This window comes from Thalia democratica, chromosome 8, assembly GCF_965202585.1.
Source record: "Thalia democratica chromosome 8, ktThaDemo2.hap1.1, whole genome shotgun sequence".
NCBI lineage: Eukaryota > Metazoa > Chordata > Thaliacea > Salpida > Salpidae > Thalia > Thalia democratica.
This window is the reverse complement of record NC_139172.1, coordinates 5,847,229-5,859,504: the sequence shown is the minus strand read 5'-3', so window position 1 is coordinate 5,859,504 and position 12,276 is coordinate 5,847,229. Positions and strand designations below refer to the sequence as shown.

Here is a 12,276-nt window from a genome sequence, read left to right as displayed (position 1 = left end):
GTCAAACTGACAGCAAGCAGCTTTCTGTTTTGCTCCTGAAGATCCGAGATGTCGTTGAAAGTGACGAGCGAGTTGGCGATGACCTCGGAGGACGAGCTGACGTCGTTGCAGCTCCCGTCGTCGTTGACCACCAGCGATTGTGACGTCACCGCGGATTGCGAGCTCCTCCTCGTCTTCCTGGCGGGCGAGGCGAGGGAGCTGGTCGTCATGGTGACGTTCCTGCCGTGGCGCAACTCTTCCACTTCTTTGAGCAGGTGAGTGATCTGATGACAAAAAAAAATTATGGTACAAAATTTATATAATTATATTAATTACCTTAATATTAATTAATATATTTTAATATTTTTTCAAAATAATTAATAAACATTTTATTAACCTGTTTGCTCTGATCATTGGATTCCTGCTTGTACCTGTTCAGGTCGCGCACCAGGAACGAGCACTTTCTCCTCAGGTCGTCTCCCTCGCTCCGCATCCGCTGGAACTCCACCACCGTTTCCGACTGCTGATTGGTCAGCTTCTCCACCGTCTCCAGCGCCCGCTCCAAATCCGCCTTCTGCTGCAAAATGGCCGGCGTCTTCGCGTTGATTTCCTGTGAAAAATTAAAAAATTATTGAAATCTTTATAGTACTTTAAAAGTTTCATAGATAGTATAAAAAATATACAGTTAAACAAAACATTAAGTAATTTTTTTTTTCATCTGTTCTATTTTTAAATCTTTTTTTTTTCTAAAGCTACGTAAATTTTCTGCATTTAATTTTTTGAAAGTTTACATGAAAACTATTGCTTTGACAGTTTCATAACTCAAGTAAATGAAAATACAATTAAACAAAAGTAAATCCAAAATTCAAAATGTTTTTATTTCAATTTCATGTACTTTATTTTAAATATTTTATTCTATATTCTAGATTCTAAAAAATTCTACTTATATTTTCTGTAGTTAAATTGCATACCCAAATAGACCAAACTACAAAAAAAAACTTAAAGCTAAAAAAACTATTATTTTTATACACAACAAAATAATTAATCTAACAACATTCTTATTTAAAAGTTAATACTGTGCTTTTTTTTAATTTATGAAATAATTTATTTAGTTCACTTACTTCCAGTATGTCCTCCATAGCTTGGTTGAGCCTTTTATTTTCAAATTTTGTCGTGCTGTTTTCTTCCTCCAGTTCTAATACGTGAGAATACATCTGTTAAAATTTATTAGCTCATTTAAACAATATTATTTCAAATGTCTATTATAACACTGGGTTTTGTTTTAACCTAAACGATAAGCTTAATTATTTTATACTTTTCATTTATTTAAAACGGCTACTTAACCTTGGTTGAAAGTAAGTGTGACTGTGAAGGATTATTTACTATTATACCCAAATATATTTTATATATAAAAAATATAACATAAATAATTATTATTCCGACTAACGGCGTTTAACTGCTCTCATATAAATTTAAGAACAGATCTACGGAGTCTCAAAAAGCTCTAAGAATAACTCTATCTGTGGTATAATACTTTTTATATATTTTAAGGGCTACTTAAACTCGGTTGAATGAACAATTAAGTAATTATTCATTTATATAATTAATATATTAACACATTCAACAAATATAATATATTCAGTTCAAAAATAATGAACCTGTGTAACTAAAGTTAATTCGTTCAACCTAAAACCAACCAACCTGTGTAAGAGTGAGTCCCGACTTCATGTACTTGCTGGTCATGGCAGCGGTCGGGTGCAATTTGGCAATTTCTTCTTCGCTCAACTGCACCTGCTTGCGAGATTCCAGCAGGTCGTTTGCCGCCTCAAGCTCCTTTGCAAGCCTGTTAGTTGTTTTGAATTTTTAATATATAAAATTTTTTTATTTACCATGCAACAAGCAGCTACGTTTTATTATGGCATAAATTTAAAAAAAATGTAAAATGATGTAAATTACTTGATTTTTTCCTTATTTTCTTCTTCATACTTGGCTTTTTCCAACTTTAAGTCATTCTCCAACTTCTTGTTGGCTAGAAAAAATTTATTTTATTTTATCAAAAAAGAGAAAAACTTTTCTGTCCATAAAACTTATCTTATAGAGCAATAAAATTTTTACTCGATAAATTTTCAACATTATTTTGACTAGGTAAAATATTCCAATTTGAAGAAGGTAGGTTTTCAACTGGTTATAGAAAGCCTATATAGCTCACGGTGTGCACTTTTGCAAAATGTGCATAGAAACAATTTTACTGTATCATAAAAATATTTAAAACGCTATAATATATGTAAGTTACAGTATTTATGGTAGATACAAAACAAAATTAACAAAAACGTAGAAAGTATAAACTAAGAAACATTTTTTATTAAAAAATCAACTTTAATAAAACAAACAAGTCAAAGTTTAGATTTGTCAACTTGAGTGTCAATTTTTAAGTATATATAGTATATAACTTGTCTGTTAACGTTATAAAACGTAACTTAACTGATGGTTATGAAAAAAAAAGTTAAGAATCGCTGGTTTGATTAGATTGGTCTTAAATAGACAACTTGAGTGTCCATTATTAAACTTCAAGTTATTACTATTTATTTTACACACACACATATTTTATATATTACTAATTACAACACACCCTCACTGATGGGCATGACAGTAAAACAAAAAATTAACAAAAAATAGAAAGTCAAAACTTATAAACATTTTTTATTAAAAAAATCTACTTTAATATATTTTTCATCATTATTTATTACCCTCACTGATGGGCATGACGGCGGCTTTCATCTCGTGAACGGCCGACCTGAGCCTTCCCGCTTCCTCGCTACTGTCTTCCGCCGTCTTCTGGTACAACTCGATCAGCTTGTTCTTCGTCAGCAGGTCCCCCTGCAGGATCCGCTCAAGCTCGTTGTAGTCTTCCGTGTTCTACATTGTTCAGTGTAAAGTTTATTGAAAATATCAAGCTTTGTATAATTTACAGGGGTGTTTTCAAAGAATACTAATGTTTTTTTAATACAATTCTAACAAAAAATCTGGTAAACTACCTAACATGACTAATTACAGTTAAAGTTTTCAACATATGCCAGTCTGTTTAGATTAATATTTAAGAGGAATTTGCGCTAAAATTATGAACAAATAATGAAGAAAAAGTAAAAAATTCTTTTTTTGGTTTACTAAAACCGGTTTTACAATAAAAACGAAAAACAAATAAACCTTGGTCATTTCTTTGTGGAGCCTTTCGTTCTGCTTGTTGAGCTGTTCGACGTTCTCCTTCATGTTTTCTATGGCTTCCAACAACTTCTTGTTCTCCTCAACCTCCATTCCAAGCTTGGCGTTCAACGTGCCCATCTCCGTTTTCTGTTAAATATAAAATTTTAACAAGTGATAAATACCTCTTTTTTCACTTGGACGAAGTAAAAAGTACTAAATGAAAGAAGGCAAACTGTTTAAAGGAAAAGCTAGGCACATCAAGGTTTAAAATTTATTTCAACTTTCTCTAAAATAATTAATCTGAGTTGGCAACTCAATTGTAAATCTACAACATATATTTGCTAGTATAACTAAATGTTTTAAATATCTTCAGCCAGCTGAAGTTAGATTAGATTTTGCACAAGTCCATCAATTAATATTTACTGCTGTTCTTTGATTAAAAACATGTTGTTAATCAGTTTAGTTAGGTTTTTTTTTAATAATTTTACAAGAATTTTTAATGAAAAAATTAAATCTATGTACTAAATATTTTCAAGTACGTTTATACTAACGTTAATCAACCTACATCAACAAATTAAAAGAAATCTATCAAAACAAACAAGATTTAGTTTAAATTAATATTTTAGCAACATTAAGAAAATAAATGAAGTATGTACTTTAATAATAGTAGTAAATTATAAATACAAATTAACATCCTACAAGGTCAATTCATAACTACATGCCGGAACATGCCTAGTATTTTTACTGTAAAATAAAGTAATTCAAAATCCAAGCTACTTTTAGACCAGGGGTCGGCAAACTGCGGCCCGCGGGCCAATTGCGGCCCGCGAAGGGTAAAACTGCGGCCCGCGAGCACGTTATTTTTTTGAATGGAATGCGGCCCGCGAAAGAAAATTTTGTGGCCCGCGAGCATGTAAATGTGGCCCGCTGAGCAAAAATATATTTCAAGTTAAATTTTTTCGTAACTCGATTTAATTTTATTAGTTTGGTATTAAGTCTCTGTATAACATTTAAAAATAATTAGAAGAAAATACTGCTTTAGTTTAAAAATGTAAAAAAGACAGATTAGCATTCTAAGAGTATAGCTTCTGAGTTTCATAATAACTTCTTTTTTACAACAGCAAGTAATTATCTGAAAAAAGAGTGTAAACAGTGCTGGAATTTAGTTAGTTAGTTATATAATAACTATTTATTAAATAAACTAAATGCAAATGTTTTCCATTTTGTACAAATGTAATGCACAGTAATTAACTTAAGTGTCATTTCTTCAAGCTTAGATATTCTTTTTCACTGTTTTTTATACCTAAGTTTCTTTTATAATTTTTTTTATTGTAAATGTTATGTTTTAGTGTAAAAATATTTAAAATAACATAGTAATAAGAAATCAGGTTTATTTAATTTATGTTTTGACATATTTTAATTTTTTAGAAGTTTTCTTTGCACAAAATTAATTTATATGCAAACAAGTTAAAAAGATGCTCATATTTAAAACCACTTTTTATTTAATACTTTAGTTAGTTTAAGTTTGGTTTATGCATAGTTTTCTAACATTGTTGTTTCTACTTGTAATATCTAAATTTGTACAGACACATTTAAAACAATATATATGACATAAACTAATATAGTTTTTGTTAGGTGTATATTTTCTTTTTAGAAAAATTGTTTTAGTCAAACTAAGTTAACTTTTATGCCTTGCATTTGCTGTTTTTTGGAGCTACCTAATTAATATAAACTAGACTTAGGGATGGTAAATTTATCAAGTTTGTACATTGTTAACCAAAATAGTTCAACTTCAAGCAAATAAACAACTAAACATTGACACACACTCAGACTATCACTATTTGAAGACTTCAAATCTCAGGCCAACCAAGTCAATTTATAAGTTTTTGGCTAGAATTGTTTTTTGTAAACAAAAATATCAGAAATGTTTTTGTTGACTCATGCTGGCTTTTTGCTTGAAAGAGTGGCAAATTAAACTTATGATGTAAGTTTTGCTCAACCTACAGTGTAAGTTTGAGTTATTATACATGTTAAATTTTAAGTTTTGCAGCTGGTATAATTCAATATATTATTTATATTATTGTGTACATTTAAGTGTGAACAATCAGTGTTGCAAAAAAAACTTGAATCCCGGAAAAGCTTTGAACTTAAAAATTTATGCTTAAAAATTCTTGAAAAAAACTTGAATTTGAGAATTTTTGAAAAAACCTGGAATTTCAAACAATTTTTACATGTAAAGTTATGAAATTTCGATTTGACACAAACAAATTTAGCAAATAAACATTTCTTTATTAAAAATATATATTAAAGTAGTTAATAGTGTTTTTTAATACAGATATATTTTATTTTTTAACGCTTTTTAAATTTAAATAAACTTTGTACTAAAAGCAAAAGAAAAATTGTACTTCTAAAAACTTTGTATTGTTGCATTGCACCTTTACTTGTAAAATTTCACTAATTTTTGTGCTTCGTTTTGGAACTAAACAAAGAAATTCTACTAAAATGTCAAAGTTAGTAAAAACATTTCTAATAAATTTTTTCAGATGAGCGATATTTTTTTTTATTAGTGCTCTCATGTTAACATATTGATTAAAGTCGTAATTTGATTTATGCGACTTTATAACCTTAATGCATTTCCTAGCTGCTACTTTTTGTTTTTATTGAAGAAATAAACAAAATTTTTTCATTACTGCCAACATAAATTCTTTAAAAAAGTTTTCAATTATAAACGGTTTCTCATTTCAAATAATAAATTTTGCTACTTTATAACTTGCCTTAACAATTTTTTACTGATAATTCTGTAGTTACTGAAGATAATCATGTGTGTTGTTGGAACTGACTTTAGTGATTTCTTTTTTATCGTTTCTCGCAATAACTCCTAACTAGCGTTTTTTTTTTGTTGCTTGTCTTATATTTTACAATTAGTATTTTTAATAGCAATATTCTTGTTGCAGATAAAGAATTGCTATAATGCTTAATAAAAAATAAGTTTTTCTCTTTCGCTAAAGACTCAATAAAGTTTTATACTTTTGTTAAAATTGTTTAAGAAACTTAATTGTCCATTCCAGCTGACTTATAAATTTATTTGGCATGTAATTTATTTACTGTTAATAACTTTCGTTATTTCTTTATGCTGTGAACTTTTTTTAACCGGGTTGCTACACAAACATGCTATTTTAAAAGCTTGAATAATCAAGTTTGTGTGAAACTTTTATTTCAAACACTTAAAGAAATCTTTTAACTCCCAGAATAGTTTTTATGACTGTAGTGTAGTTTACTTATTGTAGTTTTTTCTTGTTTTTTTACACTTTGTGTACTTTTTGATGATGGTGATATTTTTACTAGGTATTTAAGCTTAATTAACAACGATTTATTAGCTTTTTCAACTTTTAATAAACTTAGGCTGGTTTGATACAACTCAGACATTTTTGCTTTTTAAGTGGCAACTATGTAAAAGACTAGTTAATAATAAGATATTTTATTTAAGTATTCGAGAATTAATTATATTAAAGAATTTGTTCTAGCTTTCTGGAATACAAACAGGTATTAATTTTATTAAGTTAACTATTTACTAAAGTTTTAAATGAATGTAAACTTTTTAACACGCAAAAAATATTTTTTAAGTAAATATTCTTAGAAATATGAAAAAAGGGGTTAATAATATAACAAATATATAAAAGTAACCCATAAATTGTCTTTTAAGTTTGTTTTTTAAAGAAAGTTAGGTTGTAAAAAAAGTTACAAAAGTATTAAGTTTAACATATCAAGTGCTTATGAAAGTTCATAGTTTATTAACACTTAAGTATATTAGTCAATGTAAATTTTGTTCTAATAAATATTAATTTAAATAAGCATTCTATGTATAGCTTAAAGTCATTGTTAATGATAAGGTTAATAAAAGTTTTCTCTCGTGTGACTAAAACTAAAACCAAAAGATTATTCAAATGTCACTAAAACTAAAACTGCGGCCCGCGAAGACTTCGTAAACTTGAAATTTGGCGACAACCAACTGCCTGCCGACCCCTGTTTTAGACAATTTAAGACAACAGGTTCAACTCTCACGTGTTAAAAATTCTTACTTTGGTTCGGAGCGCGTCGGACAGCTGGGCGGATTTCTGCGACAGTTCCGCGGTGAGGTCGGAGTTGTGGTTGCGAGCAAAGTCCCTTTCCTCCTCCACCCTCTTCAGCTTGAAGTTGACGTTGGCCTGCTCCGAGTTCATCGCCTCGTACTTGAGCTGAAACCAACAAACTTTTTAAATCAACAACGACTAATTCGGAAATTAAAAAAAGCAAATACCTGCAGCTCGGTCGTTTGCTCTTTGAGTTGATTCAACCTTTTGGTGGTGCTGTTCCATTCGTCTGTATTTGAACAAGTTTTTAAAGAGTGATAAGTGTTTCAAGTAGTCAAACGTTGAAATTGAAATAAATTGTAGTTTTATTTTATTATAGTTTCAAATTAATTTTAAATAATTTCTAGTTCAACAACTACTTTGTTTCCACTTTGATCCTAATAAACTTTCTAAACGATTCGAAACAAAAACAGTTTTTTATTATGTTTTTTTAACTAAAAGAGTTGATCATACCTATTCGATCATCAGACCACAAGCTTCGGTAGACTGAGACTGGATTCGTCCTTATTAGGACTCATCAGTCAGTCACAACCGAAAAACTTGTAGTCTTCAATTTACTAACAGTTTATCATACTTTATCATAAAGCAACTATTTACTGGGATCAGTGATGTCAGCATTGTTTTTTGCCGTGCAACGTTTAATACATTGTCCATTAGGCAAGAAAGACATCTGGTACGTTCGTATTAAATACAATTAACAAAAACATTGGTGAAAGTCTGCGATGCAGAAGCCTGGACTTTAGTATACCTTAAGACAAGCTCAAGTTTAACAACACCAGCAAATGGTTGCTTCATGCTTGCAACATGCTTATTTGTAGATTGACGATTTCAGGTTTTTGGGTTGTGACCGACTGATCAGTCCTAATCAAGACAAAACCGGTCTCAGTCTACCAAAGGCTTGTGGTCTGATGATCGAATCGGTATGATCAACCCTTTTGTTTAACTTAAGCATATCTCACTGCATACAAAAGTAAAGGTTTTTGCTCTGCAGACTTTCGCCAATGTTTTTGTTGATATGCTTTTATACTATTTAGTGTAGTTTTAATTAAACAAATAATTACTCTAATGAAACTGAATTTAATATTATTAAAAATATATCATAACAAAGTACTTAAACACTTTTTCAAAACTAGTTAATAATTCAAATTTATTTTGATTAATAAGTAGAGATAATGATTTTAATTACCAGTAAGATATTTATTTTCAGTATCTTTCTTATCCATCAGATGTTTGAAGTTTAGCTTTTGGTCCTCCCACTGGGACTGGTCCCTTTTCAGTTGATCCCTATCATTGTTTGACTTCTCAAGTTCCCCCTCAAGTGACAAACATTTTTCTTCCAATGAACTAACTTTATCGCCTGTTGTTAGAAAATAGTACTTGGTGCATTAAAAAACTAATAAAATTATTTACTTTTTTACCTAATATGATTTATTTAAAATTTAGATTATATTATTTTAATAAAATTAGGGTAAAACTAAAGTCATAAGGGTAAAGCAACTTTAAAAAATTGATAAGAAAGCTTTCAGTATAAACCAGATAAACCTTCAGATAAGTATATTTCAGTGACACGTTATTAATAAGCAAAGTAAAATTGTTAGGGACCAACATAAGTACCTTGAATATAGAAGATAATATATTTTTATTAAACTTAACAAAATCTTATACCTCAAATGTTCCATTTATAATTAAGGGCATAGGGGGGGGGTAAACACCCTTTTTTGGTTTTTGATCTTATTTTATATAGTTTTTACTAAGCTACAAGATGCTTTTTACAGATTAAAAAAATTCAAAATATTTTTTGAGATATAGCCGGTCAAAGTCGGAGGCAACAATAGGATCCTTATGGGAGGCGCAAACTAAAACGGCAAATAACTGGAAATCATTAAAAATCTATCTCCTCCTACGTTTTTTGAGATAACTACCTCAAATTTTCAGGAAATATTCCTTGCAGTATTTAGAAAATTCTGTCGGAACAGAATTTTAAAAAATTAAAAAATAAAAATTTTATAACAAAAAAACAAAAAAAAAACTGTTTTTTTTGTTTATTTTTTATATAAAATTTTTATTTTTTATTTTTTTCAAAATTCCTTGCGACAGAATTTTCTAAATATATCAAGGAACATTTCCTGAAAATTTGAGGTACTTATCTCAAAAAACGTAGGAGAAGATAGATTTTTAGTAAAATAGTCTATTTTTGCCATTTTAGTTTGCGCCTCCCATAAGGATCCTATTGTTGCCTCCGACTTTGACCCTATATCTCAAAAAATACTTTGAATTTTTAAAATCTGTAAAAAGCATCTTGTAGCTTAGTAAAAACTATATAAAATAAGATCAAAAACTAAAAAAGGGTGTTTACCCCCCCCCTATGCCCTTAATTTATAACTTAAACTGAAATTTTATTGATATGTGAGAAATATTAGAAAATTATTCTCAACATCACCTGCTACAAAACTTAAATAAAAATTCAAGTTACTTTGGTAAAATGTCTGCAATGCAAATTTTAATATTAAATTTAATCACAATATTTTCGTTGTGGTTGGAATTTAAAATTTGTCTATCTTTTTATTGTTTTTATTGTTTTAAGAAAACATACGTTTTATGAAGGGCAAAAGTAAATAAAAATTGAGAACAAAATTAATTTTATTTTATTATAGATTTTACTATTTCCATTTACTATTTTCAGTAAGTAAACTTTGGAAAAAAGCTTTGGAGAGTCCATTTATTTTTACTATCACTATAGTTTTTAGTTGATAAAAACATTTTTTATGCAATCTAAAGTGCATCATTTTAAATTTTTGGAATTACTTTACTATTCCAGAGGTTACTGTCAACTTGTGCTAAACAAAAATATAAGTATGTTTACTTTAAATTACATATTGAATTGAAAAGCAATTAATTCTTAGTTTTATAATAAAAAAGTATTTAAGTGAACTACTTTTAAATCATAAAATATTATAAAGTCTAGTATGTCTCTTTAAATTCTTATTCAAAATATTAATTTCTAAGTGAGTGCAAAATTAATTCCATTATCAATATTCATTTCATACAAATCTTATTTAAAATACCTAGAAACTGTTTTTATAAAAAAAAGAGTTTTTGTTAAAAGCCGCTTCAAGTATTTAATAACACAAAAATTTTTGATATAGTTGTGTTATTTTGTATTACTTTTTTTTTTCTAAACACCTTAAACTATTTTAAAAACTAAGATTTTTAGCTAAATTATGTTTTAATTGGTCGTTTTATAAAACAAAAACTTTATAGATTTGCATGAATTTGTTGTTTGTAAATAATAACATCATACACAAAAACATATTAATTTCGAACATTTAGCATGTTATTTGTACTTGTCATCATAAAGTACTTAACATTAGTTAAAAGTTAAACAACTTATTTTTGTCTTTGAGCCTGATTACTTTATTAAATTAAAACAAAACAGTTTGTAAACATTACTAGAATATTATGTTTCTTAAACATAATGTTAAATCAAAAACTTAAAAAATTTAAGGACAAATATTGAATTACTTCTAGCTCACACAAATAACTTCAAATAAACTTTTATATAAAAAATAAAAGCTTGAAAATTCATACAAAATTAAAATAATGATACACTAAACGAAGCTTAAAAGTTTGTTTTTTATTCTTTGAAAGTATTAACGAATATTACAATCAACACTAACAAATATTCTGGTAATTCGCATTAGACTTGCTGTTCTTACTGCTTTCCTCCTCATGCAATTTAGCAGTCTCGGCAAATTTCTTTTCCAACTCAATGGTTTTCCTTTCTGTTGTTTAATATTTGCAGAAAATACTTTTCAATTCAATAAAATTGTAATATTTTTAATTTAAAAGATGTAAGATATCTAGCATAAAAACTTATCAACAGCTTAAATAAATCAAAAAAGAGATTTGGAAATTAAATTTATCATAGTAATGAGTAAGATAAACTAAAACTTGTTTTTTATGAATAAAAAAGGTTAATATAATTTATACAAAAAAATATATATAACCCAAGTTAAAAGATTAATATAAAAGTTATTGTTTTTAGACTTTAAACCAGAACTTTATTATTTTATTTTAATTTTTAACAAGTTGAGCTTATTCTAATTTTTATCTTCTATTGTTTTACTAAACTTTTTTTCAAACTTGTAACAATTGAAAATTTCAATAAAAAAATATAATCAAGGTTTTTGATTACTGTCGCAAAACACAAAACCATTAAATATAAAAAATCAAAAAAAACAATAAAATCTATTCATTTTTAAAGCAATATTAGAAAAAATATGTGTAATAAATTGATCTTTATGCCAAAATAAACTAACCATGATCAGTCTTTAGTTTGAGAATATCTGCTTCAAGAGAATTGAACTGTTTATCTCTAGTTCTTCCCAAATTCAAAAGTTTTTCTTTTACAACTTTGCTAATTTTCGTTGATTCTATCAGTGCTTGAATAGCAAATTCTGACATTTTCAAAGGTTATTTTGTATAAACCTACAATAAATTGTTTCTAAATCCAAAAATTTTAAATAAAATGTTCAACTAACTGAAAACTTTAGAAGTTTAATTTGAATATATTTTTATTTTAGTTTAAAGTTTATTAGTTTTTATATGTTTTAAATCTCAATATATGTTTTGAATTAAAAAAAACATTGAGTAATTACAGCTTTTTTTAACCTTGAATAACTAACTACCAATAAAAAGTCAAAACAAATAATAAGTCTAATTGCAGATGAGGCAAAAGTATTTAACAAGTCAGGAACTTCTTTACAAATAATATAAGATAATATTCACAAATGGCTAAAAACAAGAAAACTTGATTTAAATCCAAAAAAATGCCAAGTTCTAACCATCAATAAAAATAAACCCTTCCCTATTAACCTTTTAATTAATAAAAATAAAATATGAGCAGTAAAATCTGTTAAAGGCTTAGGAATACATATATCTGAAAATCTAAAAGGAACAAACATGT

The 12,276-nt window shown here is 27.8% G+C and overlaps 1 protein-coding gene across 2 annotated transcripts in view; it reads right to left on the bottom strand.

Annotated features, from left to right (window-relative positions):
* The window catches only part of LOC145843407 (nucleoprotein TPR-like), a 32,704-nt gene that overhangs the window by 19,360 nt on the left and 1,068 nt on the right, over nt 1-12,276 (bottom strand). For both annotated transcript variants that reach the window (XM_082950884.1, XM_082950885.1), the window contains exons 2-13: nt 11,630-11,798; nt 10,988-11,092; nt 8,497-8,667; nt 7,478-7,539; nt 7,260-7,415; nt 3,184-3,327; nt 2,727-2,895; nt 1,936-2,008; nt 1,681-1,822; nt 1,101-1,193; nt 377-589; nt 12-263 (exon numbers count right to left, since the gene is read on the bottom strand). In XM_082950884.1, coding sequence (XP_082807010.1) covers nt 12-263; nt 377-589; nt 1,101-1,193; nt 1,681-1,822; nt 1,936-2,008; nt 2,727-2,895; nt 3,184-3,327; nt 7,260-7,415; nt 7,478-7,539; nt 8,497-8,667; nt 10,988-11,092; nt 11,630-11,774 — 1,725 coding nt within the window. In that variant the 5' untranslated portion in view covers nt 11,775-11,798. The remainder of the gene's footprint in view (nt 1-11; nt 264-376; nt 590-1,100; nt 1,194-1,680; nt 1,823-1,935; nt 2,009-2,726; nt 2,896-3,183; nt 3,328-7,259; nt 7,416-7,477; nt 7,540-8,496; nt 8,668-10,987; nt 11,093-11,629; nt 11,799-12,276) is intronic.